Source organism: Garra rufa, chromosome 9 (assembly GCF_049309525.1).
Source record: "Garra rufa chromosome 9, GarRuf1.0, whole genome shotgun sequence".
Classification (NCBI taxonomy): domain Eukaryota; kingdom Metazoa; phylum Chordata; class Actinopteri; order Cypriniformes; family Cyprinidae; genus Garra; species Garra rufa.
The window spans coordinates 18471219-18493786 of record NC_133369.1 but is presented as its reverse complement, the minus strand read 5'-3'; the positions used below and the strand labels follow the sequence as shown (position 1 = coordinate 18493786).

Genomic DNA, 22568 nt, shown 5'->3' with positions numbered 1-22568 from the left:
TTAAATTCTACAAGTAAATTTAAGCATCACAAAGTTATAATGTGCATTATGAAAAATTAGTAGTTTTTTTTTTTTTTTTTTTTAGAAATTTGCTAATGATCAAAGCCTGACAAAAACTGATAAGCCGATAAAAAATGTTATGCTATGGCTGATAACCGATTATGGTCAGTAATAAAATTCTACATTATTTTGTCTAAATGAATGCAGTTTAAAACACTAAAACTAAAATTAAACATTTAAATACTACAAGCATCATAATGTTATAACGCAAATTATGAAAACTTTTGTTTTTTTAATTGCTAATGATAAAAGCCTGATCGATACAGATAAACTGATAATAATTTTCATGCTATGGCTGATAACCAATTATGGTCAAAAATTCTATATTATTTTGTCTAAATAAAAGCAGTTTAAAACACTGAAATTAAGCATTTTAAATGCATTTTAAAACACTAAAAAATAATTATTTTAAATTCTACAAGTGAATTTCAGCATCACAAAGTTATGTTGCAGATTATGAAATGAGTATGAAAAGATTTTTTTTTTTTTTAGATTTGCTAATGATAAACTGACTGATACAGAAAAGCCAATAACAATGTGCATGCTATTGATGATAACCAATTATGGTCAATATTAAAATTCCATTTTTTTTTTACATTTCTAAATCAATACCGTTAAAACACTATAGCTTTTTACAGATTTCCTAATGATAAAAGTCTGACCGATACCATTAAGCCAATAATAATTTTCATGCTATGGCTGATTAAAATTCTAAATTATTCTGTCTAAATAAATACAGTTTAAAACACTAAAAAAATAAAAAATAATCATTTTAAATACTTAACTGAGTTTAGGCATCACAAAGTTATAACGTATATTATGAAAAATGTATAGTAATTTTGAGATTTGCTAATGATAAAAGTCTGACCAATACCGATAAGCCAATAATAATTTTTAATGCTTTGGCCAAGAGTGGTCAATATTAAAATTCTATTTTATTTTGTCTAAATCAATACAGGTAAAACACTAAAAATTAATCATTTTAAATGCTACAAGTGAATTTAGGCATCATATTGTTATAATGTACAGTATGATTATTTTAAGATTTGCTAATGATCAGATTTAACAGTGTTAATAAATTAATTATTTGTGTTTTTTTTTTTAACGATTAGATTTAATTGAGCATTAGATGATGGTAAAGGTAATCTTAATGTAAGTAAAAATTGTAATTAAATATCCAATAATAAACTAATAGCTATAAAAAAAAATTTAAAAACATTTTAAAAAGAACTAATATTGGCTGATAACCAATACCAATATATTGTGCGTTCCTGCCAGTCACATTTTTGAAATATGAATTCCTACCTTGTGGTAAAAGTTTTAAAGCACAGGAACTTATTACAATAATTTGAAAGCGAAATTTACACTTGTTATTTTTACATGTTAATTGGGTCTTTGGGATAGGGTCAACTTCATGCCATTTTTTTTTTTTTTTTTTTTGCAGAACACAAAATAAGATATTTTAAAGAATGCTGAAGTTCAAACAAACATTGGACCCCAGTGATTTTCATTCTATGAACAAAAAAAAAAAGAAAATCTCAAAGCCATACAGGTTTAAAACAAGATGATGTTGAGTAAATTATGAAAAAGTAGTAATGCTGGGAAGCAGTTTACAAAAACCTACAGGGAGACTAAATAACGTAGCAAACAACAATAAGGCGCATCCGTTAACAGGCCATAATAGACCATAAAGCCAGACTGTTGTTCTATAAGGCTGAGTGAAGCAGAGTGTGGAGGGATACGCAGAGATAGACAGACAATGACACCCGGCTGCCTGCAGACAAGGACAGATCCAGTAGTTAAAGTGTAATGAACACATCCCCCAGGCACACGGCTGCCAGTGGGAGAGTGATGGACTAACGGTAATACCCAGGCAGATGGGTGCGCGCCACGCCTTGTCCTGTCCTCTCACCCGCAGCGGGTCCCCCCCATGGGCCCGCCACGTCTGGGGAGCAGAGGGGGAAACGAGCTCCATCAGGGAGGAGGCCTTAGCGTGATTTAGACTCCCATGCAAATTTAATCAATTCGAGTGCCTCTTCCAAACAGGCTCATGGCTAATTAGTGACAATTTAAAGGGGTCTCTGTGATCCCACCTCACACACACACGCGCACAGTGAGGGTTATAAAGATTTTCCTTCAATCGCTTTCCCTCTGGCACAGAGACAAACCCCCACCCCTCGAGCTCTCGCTACAATCCGCTACTTCAAAAGCCGTGTGACAAACTGCGGTGCGACTCAAAGGGCCAGATATAAGAACCTCAGCCATTTTTTCTCCACACGACCCACCGATTCTACTGTTCACCCACCCGGTTACCCTGCACCGTAATTGGCAAATCGATTAGTGCTGTTCTTAACCTCACTCATGAAAGGAGTCTTTGAGGCACGGCAGAGGAGAGGCAGCTAAGGGCTTGACATCCAGCGGGCTCAGGTGCTGTAATAACAGCCAAGGCCATCGTTCTCTGGTCAAAACTACTCCCGAGTCACCAACGCTATTATGTGCGGAGAGTGATTAAGCAACGGCCTTACTTCCAGTGTTTCGCGATGCTCAATTCACTATACAGCTGTGAAAAGCTCTCGCATTAATCGCCTACACAATAATGCTTTCATATTATTCATGATATACTATGTGTGTCTGTAATTACAGTTTAATCCATGGAAATTGTTACAGCGTGATGTATTACATAAAAAAATCCAAATTAGGAAGAAATAGAGAGATACAAATCAGCAATAAGCAAACTGCTCTGCTATGAAAGGGTTCTTCCCACTCACTTACATACTGAGGGGCCCCAACGTCATTTACAGCTCATTTTATTAGCGCCATTCAGAATCACTTCATATTAATTACTCAGGAGTCAGGTTAAGACATTATCCCAATTACACATCCTAATGATTTCACTATGGTATTTTTTTTTAAATGTGAAAAACACTTGACAATTCTAATTGAAAATGAAAAATACATGACCTCTATATCCAGGTTCTTGATATATGTGAAGCCCTAAAGTGGCCTTAAAACATCTCACAACTGACTTTAACATAGTCCTCTTGACTAAGGAGATTAAACTGGTCTGATATTAAAGAAAAGAAAAATGTTTCATTTAAATTCATCGTGAAATTCCCTGTATTTTTAAATGCATCTTAAAGGCATAGTTCACACAAAAAATGAATGAATGTCATTAATTACTCAACCTCATGTTGTTCCAAAATCGATGTTCTTTCTGACCACGCATAGACAGCAACGCAACTGAAACTTTCAAGGTCCAGTAAGAACATCATTCAAAATAGTCCATGTGACTATTTTTTATCAGTAATATAACTGTAATTTAAGAGAGCTACAAAAAAAATTTTATTTTTTTTTTTCAACAATTTCTTCTCTTCCGTGCATTCAAGAGAACCATGACGTATGCATGTGGTGCTGCTGACATAGAATGTCCATCTCTCTTAGTTCAACGTCTGTATATTCTGGTTCAAATAAGTAAGACTGGGCAAAAAATTCCAAGTCATCCTCTCTGTCGAAATATTCAGACCTGTTTCTGAAGACTGTTTTATGTACAGTGTCTGTCTTCCTCTGATACAGAAGAGAAGAAATTGTTGAATAAAGTCTTTATTTTTTGCTTTCTTTGTGCACAAAAAGTATTCTCATAGCTTCATAACATTAAGGTTGAACCACTGATGGAACAAGGACTATTTTAACAATGTCTTTACTACCTTTCTGGACCTAGGAATGTTTCAGTTGTGTTGCCATCTATGCAGGGTAAGAAAGCTCTCGGGTTTCATCAAAAATATCTTAATTTATCTATCCAAAGATAAATGAAGATCTTACGGGTTTGGAACGACATGAGGGTGAGTAATTAATAACAGAATTTTTTTTTTTTTTTTTTTGGGGGGGGGGGGGGGTTGAACTATCCCTTTAACGACCTTATTGCGAACCATTTATCCATGTATAGGTTTGACTATTTTTATTTATTTATTGACCACATAACTCTATTTTGCAGAGACATTGTCTCTGATGTATGCCAACCATCTCAAATCATTTAATTTGTTTAAGTCCTGCCCCCTTTCATACAAACAACTCCAAGGTCACATTCAGCCAAATCTTCCTCCATCCAATCAACTACAGATCGAGAGATCCAAGTCCCAAACTTATATTTTTTCCTTTTCCCATAATTTCGCTTCACAGATGGATGTACATCACACTATCGAAGAGCTGACTCATCGCTACCTTCATTACATTGCAACTTTATTGAAAAAAATCCTTTTGTTGTTTTAACTAACATTTGGTTACTCGATTTAGTGCAATGCTCACACATTATGCAGGGTGGTACTTATATTTTTTCAGCTAGAGCTGAATGAATATAAGTACCACCCTGCATAATACCCTGTTTAAATCTCACATTATATAAGTTAAACAAGTTGCAAACAGAAATTAACAATGGCTGACTGTAATATTGTAATATGCAAAGTACACAGCTTGTCATGTGCTCTCAAAATGGCTGCTTCCAAGAAGAGACCCACTCCATGTAAGATAAAACAACTTTTCTTAGGCAACCTTGTGTTATATGAGTGTACAAAAGTTTAAATATTCCAAAATAATGATTCATGTCTTTGTGTAACATTTAATTGAGGTAAAAAAAAATATAATAATTTGAGTGTACCTTTGAAAAGCCCCTTTTTTGCAGGTTCTCAAAACAAACAAAAAAAAAGTTCAAAAGTTCTTGAACAGTAAAAGTTTCGATGTCTCTTCTGCTCACCAAGCCTGCATTAATTTGATCCAAAGGACAGCAAAATCTGTAAAATGTTGAAATATTTTTACTATTTAAAACAACTCTTTTCTATTTAAATATATAATAAAATGTAATTTATTCTTGTGATCAAAGCAACATTTTCAGCATCATTACTCCAGTTTTCAGCGTCACATGATCCTTCAGAAATCATTCTAAAATGATTTGCTGAGCAAGAAATATTATTATCAATATTAAATCTGGTGAGTACATTTTTGTCAGTATTCAGGAAGAAATTATTTTTTTCTTTTTAGCAAGGACGCTTTAAATTGATCGAAAGTGATAAAGACATTTGTAATGTTTAAAAAGATTTCTATTTCAGATAAATGCTGTTCTTCTGAACTTTATTCATCCAAGAAACCTGAAAAAATTCTACTTAACTGTTTTCAGCATAATAAATGTTTTTTGAGCAGCAAAACATTATATTAGAGTGATTTCTGAAGGATCATGGAGTAATGATGCTAAAAAATCAGGTTTGAAATCACAGGAATAAACTACATTTAATATATATTTAAATAGAAATATTTTAAATAGTAAAATATACTTCAGAAATGTACTGTTTTTGCTGTACTTTGGATCAAATAAATGCATGCTTAGTGAGCAGAAGAGATGTCTTAAAAAAACTTAAATCAAGAACAATGGTGACCTGTGGTCATCAGTACAGTTCGTATTTACAACAGCAAAAAAAGTGAGCAAAAGCACTGAGGGTCAGCGTAGACTTCCAATGGCATCACATCAAACAAGCTTATTCAAAACTATATTGTCAGTCTTGCCCCAAACCTTTAACAAATGACTCGAGAGCTCCTTGAGGGCAACAGGAGGCCTCTTTTACATCTCCTATGTGAATAACATTATGGGACAATGTGGAGGATTTTGACCAATATCTTTCAAATCTAGGGGTCACTACTAACACTGCAATGGTAGACCTGCAGCCATGACCCCTGTGCAAAAGCTGATCCGAATGAAAGACAGGCTTCAGTAAGAACAGTGGCCTTCTGTGTAACGACAGACGGAAGCAGAGCGGAACTGCGCACACGGCTGCGTGACCCTCCACTCCAAACCGAGGCGGTCGCAGTGACGAATCCTCAACCACATGACGCACAAACGCGCGCACACTCCGCCTGTCACTTCTTTTGGCAGAGAATTGTGCAAATACAGAAGGTCAATATTGATAGGTCACACGAAGCTGCTTTGTAAATATCACCGGGCTTAGACATGCATGTTCATGTCAATGTGAACATGTTCTTGTAAATCCTTTTAAAAGAAATAAAGTATAAGAATTTAAAATAAAAAAATAAGAGTTACAGCAGCAGTATGCACACAACATTCATTACAAACTGCTTTTCCTGTGGTCAGCGTTGGCACAGACAGACTCTTGGCCTGCTACTCCCGAACACAGTGACATTTCCCTGTTCCTGATTCACCCCTCCTCTCTTTCCCAAGAGAGAGTAATGGATGGGGCCTGTTTATGAAGCCGCTGCCACCTGCATGATCAATCAAGCCACGCAGAGACGACACAAGTCTGCGCAGACAGCGCACAACCTTTCACATGAACAATTACACAAGCAGGAACAAGATTGGTACAAGAGTGTTTAAAAGTGGGCCATTTAAACTTTTGCTTTAACTCTGAAAGCCTTATGTATTCAAATGAATATGCAATAAAAGGACAAAAAAATAAAATGGCTTGTAATATTTACTGAAAAATACTGGGACTATTACAAAGTCTTAATGTGAAGATAATGCGTATATAAAACAAAATGTAAAACATATATGCCATGTATGATTTCACTAACAGGACTTTCACCAATTCTCAGTTATCAATGTAAAAAATAACATTTTAAATACTACGTACATGACCCAATACTTTAAGAGTTGCAACTGAATTTTGCAGGTGTAACAGTTGCATTTTGATGCCTAGAACTTTGCTCATTTTGTACCATGGTTGTAGAGTTGATGTGATGTGATCAGATGAGATGTGCTAGTACCATCTACTGTTAAAACCAAGGAACTACAAAATATTAAAGAAAAATTTTTATTTTAAGGCAACAAACCATTTGCAATAAATATATACAAACTCCTTGCCTCTCTCAGATGGTCTCCTTTAGAATATGTTATTTAGAAGGGAAAGACAAATCCACAGATTGAGTCCACTTCATAGATTAAACTGCTGACTGGTGGCCACAAGACAAAATGAGTTTCCTTGGTGTGGTCATCTTTTCCTCTTGGCCTCAAATTTATAGACGGCAGAAGCACTTTTGGTCTCCTTACAGACTTTCACTTTCTTAACCTTATCCTGTCAGAGATAAAAGCACAATCCAGATGTGACACGATGATGAAAACAAATACATTATGAAAGCACAACCAATATTTCATCATAAGACAAGACATTTATTTTTAAAACAAGGTATTTGGTAAATACATGCATTACGGAATTGAAATGATTTGAATCAATACTAAAGTTCCTATGTTGAAGTGGTTTAGGTAAAGGTAGATAAATGCACTTACTTGTAGATCTTTTCTAGTCTGGATCTTTTGACTAATGACAAACATTTCCTTTTCTCTATCAATACGTTGTGAAAGCCTCCGATATTCAAGTATCCTCTGGCTTGCAAGTTTCTGAGAAAGGGAAAACAAACATGTTAGACAAAGATGTTGAATAAAAGCAGAGAAATTAGTTAAAAGTGATTTGTCACTATTATTTAGAGCAGGAGCTGCTTTTTCTTGGGTTTAAAAATGATTACATATACAGCTGAGGTCAAAAGTTTACATCCCCCTTTCAGAATCTGCAAAATGTTAATTTTATACCAAATAAAGAGGGAGCATACAAAACGCATGTCGTTTATATGGTAAAAGTACTGACCTGAATGAAATATTTTGCATAAAAGATGTTTACATAAAGTCTACAAAGAGAAAAAATAGTTGAATTTATAAAAATGACCCTGTTCAAAAGTTTACATCCCCTTGATTCCTAATACTGCGTTCTTAGCTAAATGTTCCACAGCTGTGTTTCTTTTTGTTTAGTGATAGTTGTTCATGATTCCCTTATTTGTCCTGAATGGTTAAACTGCCCGCTGTTCTTCAGAAAAATCCTTCAGGTCCCACATATTCTTTTGTTTTTGTGTATTTGAACCCTTTCCAACAAAGACTGTATGATTTTGAGATCCATGTTTTCACACTGAGGACAACTGAAAGCAGGGCTGTAGTACTCGAGTCCGGTCTTGGACTCGAGTCCGGTCTCGAGACCGTTTTTTTATGGTCTCGGACTTGTCTCGGACTCGCTGGTATTCAGACTCGGACTTGTCTCGGTCTCGGCCACTGGTCTTGCCAAATATGGCTTTTGGTCTCGACCGAGTCCAGGTGTCTTTATTATGTTCCCAGTAAGCACACATTTTAAACTGTTTATAATTTTAATTTTTTCATTTCACCCGCCCGAATTTAATTAAAATATTATTTTTCGTCACGTCATCTGCCCGAACGACCCATCACTACCAATAACCAATCACAAAAACAAAACAAAAAAAGTAATAACCAATCACAATTCACACACACTCTAACATGACATAAGCGGTGCAATGTACACTATTGACTTCTAAGGATTTTGATAAGAAACCACAAGAAACAGGTGAATAAAGGCTGACAATCAATGTTTAATGTTCAGATGTTATTATTTCAAGACATGTAAAGCATTTTGGCTGGTTTATGTGTGTCGTGTTCTATGAGAGCTGTGTGTGGAGGGACGGGAATGTTTTTCTGAATGTCTATATGTGTTTCATTTATTTGTCCACATTGTTTTGAACTACTGTACCGCTGTGTGTTGCGATCAGGACCGTTCAAAGCATCGTCTCGATATGTTCATTGTCAAACTCCAAAATTAGACCATTTTTATTTTTTTAAAAAACGTCATTACTTCATTTGAAAAAGTTAACACATGTATTTTAGTTTGTTGTGTATATTTTTTTCATTCGATCAGATAACATTTTAAGCTGTCATATGGTCGTGTTACAACGTGCCCCTCAGATGTTACAATGTACCCCATCTATGGGGCATGTTGTCACGTTTCACTTCCTTTCTTTTGAGGTAAATAACGAAAAACGTATACACTGTAAATATGAAACAAAGCGATATATTTGTACTAGACAAATGTGAAAATAATGTGGATAAAAATTGTACTCTGAACCCCAAGTGGATTTACATAAACCGCGAAATTCAAAAAGTGGTTGTGCCCCGCTCTCCCCTACTGGTCACTTCTTTTCTACACTACTGTACATCTGCAGTGAAGCTATATTGTAATTTAGTTGCTTAAATGCTCAGTACTAGTACCGAGCATTGGTAATAGTAGTGGGTTGGTGTTTGTATATCAGTTCTAACACTGCTATTATGAGGTATCACCACATATCCAGCAGCTAGTAGTGACAGTAGCCTATGTCAGCGAATTCTTGGATCATAAAATTTGCTTTCGTTGATCACAAAGAGTTCTTATGCACGCGATCTCATTTGTAAATGACAACGATTTCCCATGTCTATTAAACCTTTGAAAAAGTCTTACATTCAAATCTGTATTTGCACTGCCGCTAACAGAGAGAGCAGTCATCATGTTAATGTAAAAAAAAAACAGCTTCACAAACAGTCTTTTCAAATACCCAGTCATTCATATTATCACAGCAATATTATGATTAAAGGTCATAGTTTGGATATAAACACTGATGTGATGTCTATGGTAGAAATTAAAACAGAGCACGTCATCTTTTGAAAGTAATTGGCGCTTCAAATAATGTTTGTGTCGATTGCATTGTTTCGCCACTAGATGGAAACAACTGTTAAAAAATGTATTTGTCAATGAATAGAGATTGATTCAAAATGCAGATTCATCCAGTGATGTTTTTGTGAGCATGTCATTTATTCATTCAAACCACTTTTTCATAAATTTAATATAAAAAATCGGTGTGTTAAACATATTCTATTTTAAATATAAATATTATGTATTAAATTATTAAGAATTCATTAAAATGAATTAAACACTTTTAAATAGACTGAAGCAATTAATATTTTGTCTCACATTATTTTGCTTAGTTTAGAATTGCGAGGAAATCGTGATCTCTATTTAATCTCAAAAAACTAAAACTGAAACTAAACTATATAAAAACTAAATAGAAATGTGTTCACAAAATAGAAACTAAACTTAAACTAAAAAAAATGTTAATGAAACTAATAATAACTAAACTAAATTTTACTGAAAATTTGAAAACTATACCAAAATAAAACAAATTTTAAAAAGCTAAACTAAATTAACCTTGGCTTCAACACTAGTCTGTTTTTTTTTTCTCTGGTCTCGACTTGGTATCGGTCTTGGTCTCGACTTGGTCTTGGTCTTGACATGGTCTGTCTTGGTCTTGGTCTTGTCTTGGTCTCGATCCCTTCTGGTCTTGGTAGTGTCTTGGTCTCGGTTTAGGCGGTCTTGACTACAAGTCTAGTTGTGACACTGTTTTTGCTTTTAGATCAACAAATAATAACCCAAAATGATTGTCTTGATGATGTCATGCATACGACTTTTTTTCCTGTCCTGGACTCGGTCTTGACTCGGATTCAAACTTTTTTGGACTCGGTCTTGTCTTGGACTCGAACCTCTTTGGACTCGGTCTTGACTTGGACTCGACTAGTCCTGGTCTTGGACTTGTCTTGGACTCGACAAAGGTGGTCTTGACTACAGCCCTAACTGAAAGACTCAAATGCAACTATTACAAAAGGTTCAAACATTCACTGATGCTTCAGAAGGAAAAACCATGCATCAAGAGCCGGAGGTGACAACCTTTTGAATTTGAAGATCAGGGTAAATTTAACTTATTTTGTCTTCTGGGAAACATGTAACTATCTTCTGTAAGCCTCTGAAGGGCAGTACTAAATGAAAAAAAGACAACATTTAAGCTAAATAAGAAAAATGTACACATTTCCATTCTGTTCAGTTTTTCACCACCAGCTCTTAATGCATCGTTTTTCCTCCTGGAGCATCAGTGAGCGTTTGAACCTTCTGTAATAGTTGCATATGAGTTCCTCATTTGTCCTCAGTGACAAAACATGAATCTTAAAATCATTGCTGGAAAGATGCTGAAAAACCAAAGAATTTGTGGGATATGAAAGAATTTTATGAAGAACAGCAGTTTAACTGTTCACTAAACAAACAAAAAAAAACAGCTGTGGATCATTCAGAAAACAACACAGTATTAAGAATCAAGGAGATGTAAAGTTTTGAACTGGGTAATTTTTATACATTCAACTATTATTTTCTCTTGTGAACTATATGTAAACATCCTTTATGTAAAATATCTTATTCAGATGAGTAGTAAATAAACAATAACATGCAATTTGCATGATCCCTATTATTTTGGTCAAATAATTAACATTTTGCAGATTCTGAAAGGGGATGTCAACTTTTTACTTTAACTATATACATTTAAAAGTCTTTATAACTAATATTATTTATGCAATCATTTATAAAATCATTATAAAATATTAATAAATTCTTACACTTATTATTACTAAAAATACGTATGCGATGTACATAGCATACATTACCTTTATTCCCTGAGAATTCAGTTCTCCCACAATGCTTTTCTTTTCCAGGGTCTCAACTGTAGGTCTATTATATGCTCGTCCCACCAGTTCGGGTACTGTGTTGAGGTGTGTGGCCAGGTCAAAGTCCTCCACTAGCATTAATAAGTAAAAGATTTGAAAATATAAAAATTTTGAAATAATGTCTAGTTCAACAAGGAGTCTGCAGCAGCTCTGCAAGTGGTCCACCAAGTATCATCTGACCTCAAACTTTCATGAAAATATACATTATCAAACATAAAATCATACAGTATTACCTTCACCTGAAGCTAAACTTAAGAAGCCCAAGACAAATGCTTTGTATCAGCCACATTACATATATTAAGTAAAATTAAGATGTGCATTATATTAATACTGATTATTTTACTGGCAGAGCAAAGTAGGCAGCATAAAGGGTATAAACGTATTCATATGAAACTAGCTTATTATAAGGCAGCTGAACAATATCACCTTCTTTTTTTGAGTCCACATAAAAAACATGGTTATTGTTCTTTTTGTCATTAACATCAAGAAGGTGGAGCTCTGACTTCATCCTTTCGATTTTCTGAAAAATAAAAACATTTAAAACAATTATTCTCAATTTTAAAGGGATGAAGCCATACATACACAGATACAGTGAAATCTAAAATTATTCAGACACCAGATATAATTTTTTGTATTTTTTAACTAGTGGGTGCAGGACTCTATAGTTCATTTATGTAAGACAGTACAGCAAAATAAATTAAACTGTGATATATTACACCCAAAAATCCTTCATACTGTGGACTACCAAAATAATTACACAAATGTGAGACCAAAAATTAGATTTGACACTTTGACCTAATCATGTTGTTAAGTGTTATTTTCCTTCAAAGTATTAATAGCTCTGTAAATATTGTCATACTAGTCTGATTTTTTGGTTGATTGTAATCCATTCCATACCTTTCTATCAAAGTGTCATTATCAAGATTGATTGGTTCTGACACAGTTTAACTCTGAGTACTTGTCATATTTTATTACCATTTTCTACACTATAGCGGATAAACTGTGATAATGTGAGAAATGTTAAAGGTGTCTGAATAATTTTGGTTTGACTGTATATAGGAAGAACCAGTCCTACCTTCATCTCCGCCACTCGCTTCATTTCCACATATCTGATGTCCTGGGTCCTCATCATCTTCTTCTGCTCCTCCGTCATCACTTCATCTTTTGGTTTGATCATGTGAACTCCATCCTGAACAGTAGCAGAATGTGCAAGGTCTCACAAAACCTCAGAGCCATAGAAAACTGTGCACTAATAATAATGCAATAGCAGTATTTAAGAGGTGACAAACCTTTAATTGGTTGTGTATCATTTTGAAGTTAAATTCATCAGGATTCTTATCCATGGCCTTCTTGTACAAGGCCCTGAGGGTCCTCTCTTTCCGGTGGTAGTCACTGCATTACAAATAACAGTTGGACACAGCAGTTTGTAAACTGTATTGAAATCATAAAGTCCAGTTTTTCAACTATATTCAATTGACTAACAATTATTTTTTCTTTTATGGCAAAAATCATTAGGATACAGTAAAGATTATGTTCCATAAATATATTTTGTACATTTCCCACAGTAAATATATGAAAACTACATTTTTGATTAGTAATATGCATTGCTAAGAACTTCATTTGGACAACTTTAACTGCAATTTTCTCAATATTTAGATTTTTTGCACCCTCAGATTACAGATTTTCAAATAGTTGTATCTCTATATTGTCATATCCTAACAAGCCATACATCAATTGACAGCTTATTTACTCTACTTTCAGATGATGTATGAATCTCAATTTCAGAAAATTAACTCTTTTAACTGGTTTTGATGGTTCAGGGTCACAATGACAATTTGCTCCTCATAACAAACCATTCCAATGATATCTCTTATGGGAGAGCAACCAACAAACATAAAACATCAAATAAAAAATAAATAAATTGTATGTTTTCTTACTCTGCACGAAGTTTGTAGTCCTTCTTCTTCTCTAACAATCCCAAGTGTTTCCTGAAACCGAGCTGAGACGGTAGAAAAAGTCACGTTAATAAACAAATAAGAAATGTGGAAATGTGGAAAGTTAAATCTTCTAATCCACTGCTAGTTAAAGCTAAAATGCTTTACTCGATTACTTTCCTACTACAACTACATATATACATTAATTTATTGGTCAGACTAAATATATAATACATTTTTCCAACAGTTTGAGTCTTTCTACGACATTAGCTATTTAGCAAGGCATCACTCCAGTATATTTACCAGTACATTTAAACTTACCTGTGATCGCTCTTTGTGGTCTCGTTGTTTAGATTTCAACGCTTTTCGAAAAGACGACATGGCTGCAAATATCTGAAAACAAGCTTAAATATGATTGATAAGGGACAAAAACCTAGACAGGAATTTGTATGCTACACCGCACAACGACGACGCATGTATGATTCTTGACTCACTCACGTGGATACGATGGAGAGAGCAGTAACGTGTTGTTTCTCGGCAGCAGATTCGCGAAAAACATCCTGATTAAACGCATACATGTTATTAATATTTGGACATTTTTTAATACAAAAAAACTACATGTGACATAAAAGTGATATGAATAGATTATAGGCTTAAATATAATGTAATGATAACTAGGTTGTTCATAAATCGTACATTTTAATTATACAAATATATAATTCAGTAGTCTATTCCTCGGTGTTATTAAACCGCGTAAACGCGGCAACTGAAGAAAATGTGGATATTTCAGTGTATATACCTCTACTTTCATTTTAAAGTATAGTGTGAAAGACATTGCTTAACCATTGTTGACACCAGATGGCAGTGTAACGTTACTCCACTGCAAACCAAGTACTTTTTTACTCCGACTCATTCAAAAAGTACTTTTAAATTTTGAATGAAAGCTCCATTTAGTCAAAATCGTTTTTTTAATCCAGTAAATGTTATGTTTTCAAATCCAGTCATTCACTCTTGTTGTAAAAACTGCACTTTCTCAGAGTCACAAAGCTCCAGTAACAAGCTGAATCCTTGACACTGAGCGTACACCACAACATTAGCTTTATATGGCCATCTAATCAGTGATATCCATCACATGAGTTGTCTACTGTTTTGTATGAGGAAGATAGCCAGGCTCACAGCAGGGAAGAACTCAATAACAAACCTTGGGTGCTGAGACACTTAGTTTATATTTCCTGGCCAGTGTGTTGACACGTTAAATCACTTTGGTCATGATAATGACAGCCTTTATCTGCCAAAGAGATTGGTTAACACTAACAAATAATACTTGGTGTTTCTCAAACAGGGTCTTTAAAGGGTGTCCTACTCCATTCCAAGCATCTAATGTGAATTTTAACCAAAAAGACAGCTTTTAGCTATTGGAGTGACAAATGTCAAAGCAAAAGTCTGAAGACGACACCAGGCCTCTTATAAGGTCCAGTTTATACATCAGTTAGCTTGTTTTCTGAGAATGAAATGGAGGCAGAAATAGCCATTTGGTGTGTCAAACATGCGGGGCATGGGACATAAGCAAGGGCAGATTTGAAATAACAACCAGCTTTTCCTCTGGCAAAAAACACTGCATTACTCAGAAATACAGAACATCATGTTCTAGTGCTGTGAGCCTTTTCCCACTGTGTTTTGTAACATGTACAGGTACAGAGGATCTTACGAAATAACCTCAAATGGAAAGTTTTTCCATTAGTACTTTAACTGAAGAAGGACAAACACATTCTATGTATTACCTCATATGACATGTTAATCCTATTTTCCCTGTTTAATGTTTGAAAAAAATTGTGAGATTCGCAAACATGCTAATTCTTTGCTGAGAAGGAAACCCATCATGGCGTCACTTTTTCCATGTGATGTCATAGCCTTGATTGACCCAGGGTTTGTGGGCTTTTAACTTTTTTTAAGCAAGACATATAAAACCAAGTGACCTGATGGTCTTTTCCTACAGAAAATGAACCACAGTGAAGCATGTAAAACAAAAACATGAGATTTAAAGCATTTCCCTGACTGAAATTTAATTGGATTATATATGTTTCTTAACAAAAAAAATCTTTAGGGAACAACCAAGTATCCGAACCTGTGTTTAAGAGAGGGCAGAATGTCAAATGGGCAAAACGAGGGGTTATAGGTTTATGATAGCTTGGAGTTTCTGGAATGCCCTTGCTTGACAGATATATTACTGTTTGGTTTTTAATATAGGCCTTTAAAAATCACACAAATGACATAATGTTACTGGCCAGTAGCTGAGCTCAAGACCTTGGAATGCCTTTCTTAACCAATGCAAGGTTTCTATACACAGATTAATACGAATCAAAAGGAGCTCCTGTATGAATCACACTGTGTTGTAGTTCATAAAACGGTTTTCGTCTTATTTTTGAGTGGTCATATTCAAGTAATAGATATAGTGTGCTTGATTCCATCTGTACAAATTGTAAATTGCGGATAGTCTGGATTGTGGCAAATCTTATTTACGTTTTAACTCCTGTGTCAGCGGGAAAGGTTTTTGAGGAGTATTTTTTTTTTAAACAGAGGAAACCATTTAACAGATTTAAAACTTATAATTTCAGGTTTTACCAAGGATGTTAACAACGCCGTCTGAACCCTCGATCCTTCCAGGAAGAGGCCTCTCTTGAATGTTTGGTTCTCACTCTCAAAATTCGACCACAAAATCCTGTAAAGAGTGGATATGGGACAATTAACAGTCACCCCGCTATTTACATTACCCAGTTTGAGCTGGCAGTACAAAACGTCAGTAAAAAGGGTTTTAATGTCCTAAAGACATGAGAAACCTCAAAAGACATGACAGACAAGGACACAGTTTGTTTTTTTCAGGGATAAGTGGAATGATTGTCGTAAACAGTGGAGGTATTTCACAATTTACACTCGATTAAATTTGGTGTAATTTGATAAACCAGAGTCTTTTAAACTGTTAAAGAGCGGCAATAAAACCTCAAAGGCATTACAGTCCTGATGCTGAGAATCAGACATCGAGTACATCATTACATGTTTAAGAGAACATGAGGTCCCTTTCTAGTAATTTAATGAATTTGAATTATGAACTCTTTGGTAAGGTCATACAAGAGGGCACCAAACACCTGTTCTGAGTCAATCTATGAGTCTATTGTTAGCAAATCATATAAGTAAACTTAAGATACAGTTACTAGTTTAGTTTCAGTTATAATCTTTAATGTTATGGCTGAACACAAATCATTTCATTTACAACAATTGCTCAGTGTTTTCTGCGGTTGCCTGAATTACTACAAGGACAAAGTCACTGCTTTAATCTTGCAAGAGGCTCTTCATATTGTATCTTCATTCAAGTATTACATTACAGACATAACCACACGGTGAAAACTAATATCAGTGCAACACTTACCCCATTGTTACACAACAACACATGTAAGTGCCTGAAGTGTTTCCACAGCAAACTCTTGTGAATATCCTGTGGCAATAATTTGTTCATCCATTTCTGAGTGAGACAAAACCATTTTAAATCATTAATCACACCATTTCCACTACATTGTCATTTTCATCACAACTCTTTTACTCAAAAATGATTTTAATATTAAACACAGTAATGTGTTCAATAACATTTCAACTGGTATTTTAAATATTGTTAGAATAAAAGGTTCATTTTTGCAGATAGTAATAAAGATTAAATCATAAAGGATGTCATATTTGTTCATATTTTCACATTCATCACATCATACCATAGCAATTTGTTAGAATTATCATATATTAAGAAACAAACATATACATAAATGGCATTTGTAGTGTTAGTAGCAAATAATTATGACATATTTAAGACAGAGTAACACTTTACAATAATGTTCATTAGTTAACATTAGTTAACTACATTAGCTAACATGAACTAAGAAGGAACAATAGTTTCTACAGCATTATTAATCATGTACTAATGCATTATTAAATTCACACGTTTGTTAACATGCACTGTGAAGTAACATGAACAAACAAAAAACGACTGTATTTTTATTAACTAACATTCACAAAGATTATTAAATAGTGTAATAAATGTATTGTTCATTGTTTGGTCATGTTAGTTAATACATTAACTAATGTTAAAAAATGACACCTTTTTATAAAGTGTTAGGCCACCGATAAAAGTTTAAAGGCAGTTTCAATTTGACCATACTAAAAATAAATAAATAAATAGAATAACATAAAAGACGTAAAATTAAACGTTAAAGATCAAACGCTATGAAAACCTCCCAGAATCTGCAAGGAAGCTAGGAAATGTGCTCTACTGAAAAAGACATTTCCACTGTTGGGGTTAAAACGTTTCTTTAATGGTTAGACTGGTTCAGACAAAACAAATACTTTAATCTCTGTTGAATTAACCTAGTTTATATGCTCCATCCCACATGAGCAATGCGGTTACGGAGTGGAAAAAAAGTTGTTCATTGTCAGGAAGATTCATCCCCCTCAGATGTGGGTGTCAAGTAACAGGTAAGTATTTGTGCTACTTTCATTTACTAGCCTACAGACATTTCCTGCGCTCTAAGCTAACTGCAAACTGCAAACGTCAAGTCAAACAGATAACAATACAAACTGTCTTAATCTGAAGATCATTCAATGAAACTTTCTTAAGAAAAGAAGGAAGACCGTTTTCATCCATTGGGGCGGGAGCTTGTGACTCACTCAACTTCCTCTATAGTAGCGCATGGAAGAGTTGAGCGAGAGCATTCTCTCATTTGGTGCTTTGAGGGAGAGCTGAACGCTTCTGCACTCCAGTGAGGAGCAACAGGACTACAGAGCTATTGAACAACAGGCCAACTAAACTGACCCCGACACGGACAAACAGAGTACTGAAAGCGTTTTGACAGGGTAAGCGCAATTCTTTTTTTCTTTTTAACATTTCAAATAAATTTAGAAACTCACGTGACAGAGCTAATGATTATCAACACCTTTTTTCATTCATAACCAGAGAGTTAAAAATCGATGATTTGTTTGCCTGTGAAAGTTTTCATTCATCCAGGTTATGGTAGTATGTCTTAAAGAAGTATTATAAAGTTAAATGTTTTACCTCAGCACTTGCAAAATATTATTTTCGACTAACTCTTAAATCTTAGCTTCCACAGATATGATAAAAGGTAAAAGCTAATAAAATATGTTTTAACTATATTATTCTAAAATGATTTAGGTGCATTTAAAAAAAGTGCATGTTGAAAGCTTACTCGTGGTGGACGTGTAAAATGTAATTCTAGGCCATTCATTCCTGAGTGAGAGAAAAGCTAATTTATTATATGCAAGGTAAGCCCTTTCAAGGTCTTCTTCAACTCTACCTAAACTCAGAATTTCGTGATGTTGCACACTTGTTATTTTCAGAGGAATCTGACACACGTGTCATGACATGACAAGTTTTCTGACAGCCAGACCTCAAGTCTACATTGGCATTAAATGCACACTTGCAGATAACCGTTAGAAAACCTAAACGAGGCATACATATCGTGGAGGGCCTGACATATTTCTGAGTTTAGTCGAAAGCAGATCCAGGTTAGAACTTGATTGCTCATCTTTGAACACACCTCATCCCAGAACACGTTGCATTCCAAGGCGTAGTGAACGGTTTGAGTAACTGCTCATAAGGTTTCCGTTGCATATTACTTTAGACAGCACATTTTTACAGCCCTGTTTGGTGAGGTAATAATATGGAAGCCCATCGAGAATGATAACATTTTTTTTATAGAAAGTTACCTCAAGTTAAACATAAAACAAGAAATGGGTTGCACATATTAGTGAGTGATGTGATTATAAAGACACACCTTGAGTGATTGGAAACAGGTGAGTGGAAATAGTTTATCTTTCATTGGGTGTGTCTTCTTGATATATCCGATTGGCGGATGATGACTAAACACCTTTGGCAGTGATTTTTCATTTAAGCAATACTTAGGAAAGTCTTGACTAGACAGACTGCAGTGAGTAGGTCAGAAACGTTGACAGGAAGAACAGAACTGCGTCCTCTACTCATTTCCTCTTTCTTTTCTATTTTCAAGCCCAGCTGCTGAGACTGACCTCTGTTCTCTGGCATCCTGTAGACGTCGCGTACAGGCAGCCAGTCAATTGAATGACTCATTGAGTCATATTGTTTTAAAGAGTTGTACTGTGCGTTTTAAACGTAGTATGGCATGTGCTGGCATGCGTATATTTGTGTGTGCATGAGAACAAAAAGCAGAGAGATCTTTGAGGTACATCACTGTGTCTTTTGGTGCATTAAGAAGCTTTGAAAGTGCTTACCTCAGAGCCAGATTCTCATGCTGTCTGCCGCCAGCCCTCTGCCATTGCATTCCCATTCATTATTCCAAGAGGGGGAGTTTAGAGGTGCTTCTGGAGAAACAAAACCATCCCTTTGAAACTTAAGTTCCATCCGTCTCATATACATGCCACAAACTTTATGAGGCCTTAGTGTGTCTTACAGGATCACTGCCTGCACCATATCAACTTATTTCCACATGTAATATAAAACTCAGTCCATTATGCAAAACTATATAATTTATATATATGACCTTGAACCACAAGGTATATTTTAGTAACATTGTGTGGTCAAAATGTTTTTTTTGTTTGTTTTTTTTATGCCAAAAATCATTAGGTAAATTTCCTACCATAAATATATCTTATAAATAAAACTTAATATTTGATTAGCATTATGCATTGCTAAGAATTTTATTTGGACAACTTTAAAGGTGATTTTCTCAATATTGTGATTTTTTTTTTGCACCCTCAGATTCCAGATTTCAAATAGTTGTATCTTGGCCAAATATTGTCATATAACAAACAATACATCAATAGAAAGCTTATTTATTCAGATTTCAGATGATGTATTTATGAATTTTAAAAAGTTGACTCTTATGACTTTTGTGGTCCAGGGTCACATATTTTAACTATTAATTTTAATTTAAATCACCAGCCATACAATAAAAAATATATAGAATGTTTTTTATTCCAACTTTCCTGACTCCACCATATTCTATACATATCGTAAAAAGTGCTTCATCAGAAGTGGCTTGTGAATAACTCATCATGTTGTCCATCAAAGAAATCCAAGTTCTTAAATTGGGCCGTATTTCATTTTGCACTAACCACAACAGGGCTTCCTCTTATAAGAACCGTGGTTTCTGAAAAGTCCTGCTGTGCCAAAAATTTGGTTTGTTATTCTTATAAAGAGTCTTTTTTCTTGTGGTTCAAAATCCCTGCACTCTTTGGTAGTATGTAAGGTCCATAAAGTCCAAAAAAAGTCCATGAAGTGTGATGTTGTCATCTTCGGACTACTTTTTTTTTTGGTGTCTGGAATATTCAGACTTGCAAAAACTGAGGTTGAAAATGCAGTTCTTTTTTCCCTATTGGGTCAGGGCGATGTGACTGCAGTGTGATCATGGCCACATTCTCTGAAAGCACTGTGTTTTGTTTTCGGAAAGCTTTATCTTATACAGCGACTGTTGTTCATCAGTGATAGGACAGAGAGCAATGCATTTCATGATGCAGTTTTCCATAAAGTGAGCTCTGTTGAATATTTCTCACTTGGCAGTTGTATTCTATGCATACAAAAAACGGCACACTGTTCTCGCTATATATACTATAGTAGTGTGGTATTCTACTCAAAGACTACCACTTGTTTGGGCACAACAAACTGAATGTAGTTTTCCATTTACAAGTCACACAAAAAGAGCATATAAGTGTATCCAAGCCATAAACATTTATCAGACCGTCTATATGCAAATCAATTGGACTGAACATCTGTCCATCAATAAAGCAGCTCTGTAACCAAATGTGTAAGATAACGCAAAGCCAGAGACAACGAACCCTTTAATTCATCTCTAAAAAGAGTGCCAGATGAAGCAATGCGAATTCAAATGTCTTGAATGACTAACGCATGCCAGTACACTGTGTTTACTGTCTTCTTTACATCATCATCATGAGTTAGTGTGTCGAATCTGGGACCGTCCCATACATATCAGAAGCTCGCTGTGTGAAAATCTCTATTATTATCTCAGGATTCAGACTTTTTGTGTTCTACTACCACATTTCTTTCAAGATTGCTCATGTGGGACATACAACTAGTTGTTTGGAGGGTTAACTTTGAATAAAGGGAAGTTACTGGGGGTTTCCTGCGGGGGACTCCAGGTGCATCTGTGATCCAGTGAGATGGTGGCTTCCTCCCAGGCCGAGGAGAAAGAATGGATGAAATCAGATCCTCGCAGCCTGGGCCCCCTAGAGACGCGACCCTCTGCTCGGTGTGCTATCTGCTCGCTTGTACTGTTTGTTTACCTTTCCCCTCTCTTCCTCTCGCAGGCCTTATTGTCCTTCAAAGACGGTTAGTGTCTTGCTCCGAGTCACTTGTTGTTAAACCCATTTGTCTGTCTTTCTTCCGGTCATTTCTCCGCAATACTTATCGTTTGCTCTGATATGCTGCTGTGTGTCACTGTGACCAAGGGGTCAAGATTCAGCTGGTTAAAGCCCTTCTGGTGGACTACACTATTTGTCTTTTTCTAATTTGTAAAAAACTTTTGTTTAAGAAGGAAATGAAAGGATGTGATGTGTGGCCATGGTGACTTATATCTGGAATTTGTGCTCTGCATTTAACCCATCCAAGTGCCTGAGACTTGAACCCGCAACCTTCGGGTTACAAGTCTGACTCAATAACTATTAAGTCATGACTGCCCCGAACCATTAACAAAACCCAGAATAGCTGTTTCTAAAGAATGCAATGCCATCTGCTGTTGAAAACAGCTCAGAATCGAATCAAGCGAGAATCGCGATGTATTCAGAAAATCTCTGAATCAATACAGAATCATTTCTTGATTGGCAATGGATAGATTTATTGTTGCAACCCTAATAGACAGTGCTGCTAGTGTAGTCTGATTTCCAAACAAATTACTCCCATTAACCTCTTTGTTTTAGTGAATCAAAACCATAGACAGTGAAACTAATGGAGTTTGATTCCTGCACAAATTACTCTTCTGAATCACTTTGTTTTAGTGAATTAAAACCATAGATCGTTTCAGGAGAGAATCGCGATGCATTTGGAAAATCTCAGAATCAATGCAGAATCATTTCTCAATTCACAATGCATTGATTTATTGTTGCAACCCTAATAAAGAGTG

At 35.1% G+C, this 22568-nt stretch overlaps 2 protein-coding genes across 2 annotated transcripts in view; one reads left to right on the top strand and one right to left on the bottom strand.

Moving 5' to 3' along the window:
• Window positions 1-6855: 6855 nt before the first annotated feature.
• On the bottom strand, window positions 6856-13885 carry utp11 (UTP11 small subunit processome component). The gene is made up of 8 exons (XM_073847723.1): window positions 13723-13885; window positions 13405-13466; window positions 12757-12859; window positions 12543-12656; window positions 11894-11987; window positions 11408-11538; window positions 7343-7453; window positions 6856-7130 (listed from the first exon to the last, which is right to left on the bottom strand). The coding sequence occupies exons 1-8, from the start codon at window positions 13780-13782 to the stop codon at window positions 7047-7049; spliced, it is 759 nt and encodes a 252-aa protein (XP_073703824.1). The 5' UTR covers window positions 13783-13885; the 3' UTR covers window positions 6856-7046.
• A 4228-nt stretch (window positions 13886-18113) lies between these two features.
• fhl3a (four and a half LIM domains 3a) overlaps window positions 18114-22568 on the top strand; it is a 56565-nt gene continuing 52110 nt past the window's right edge. The window contains exon 1 of the mRNA XM_073846674.1: window positions 18114-18294. The gene's annotated coding sequence lies outside the window, so the exon portion shown is untranslated. The remainder of the gene's footprint in view (window positions 18295-22568) is intronic.

Bases quoted from the DNA above. Each gene is read 5' to 3' on its own strand.
- utp11 (XM_073847723.1), bottom strand. From the start codon at position 13,782: ATGTCGTCTTTTCGAAAAGCGTTGAAATCTAAACAACGAGACCACAAA. The intron at 11,539-11,893 runs GTGATATTGTTC...TATTAATGCTAG, and splicing joins TGTGGACTCAAAAAAAGAAG to TGGAGGACTTTGACCTGGCC. The intron at 7,131-7,342 runs GTAAGTGCATTT...TATCTCTGACAG, and splicing joins AGACTAGAAAAGATCTACAA to GATAAGGTTAAGAAAGTGAA.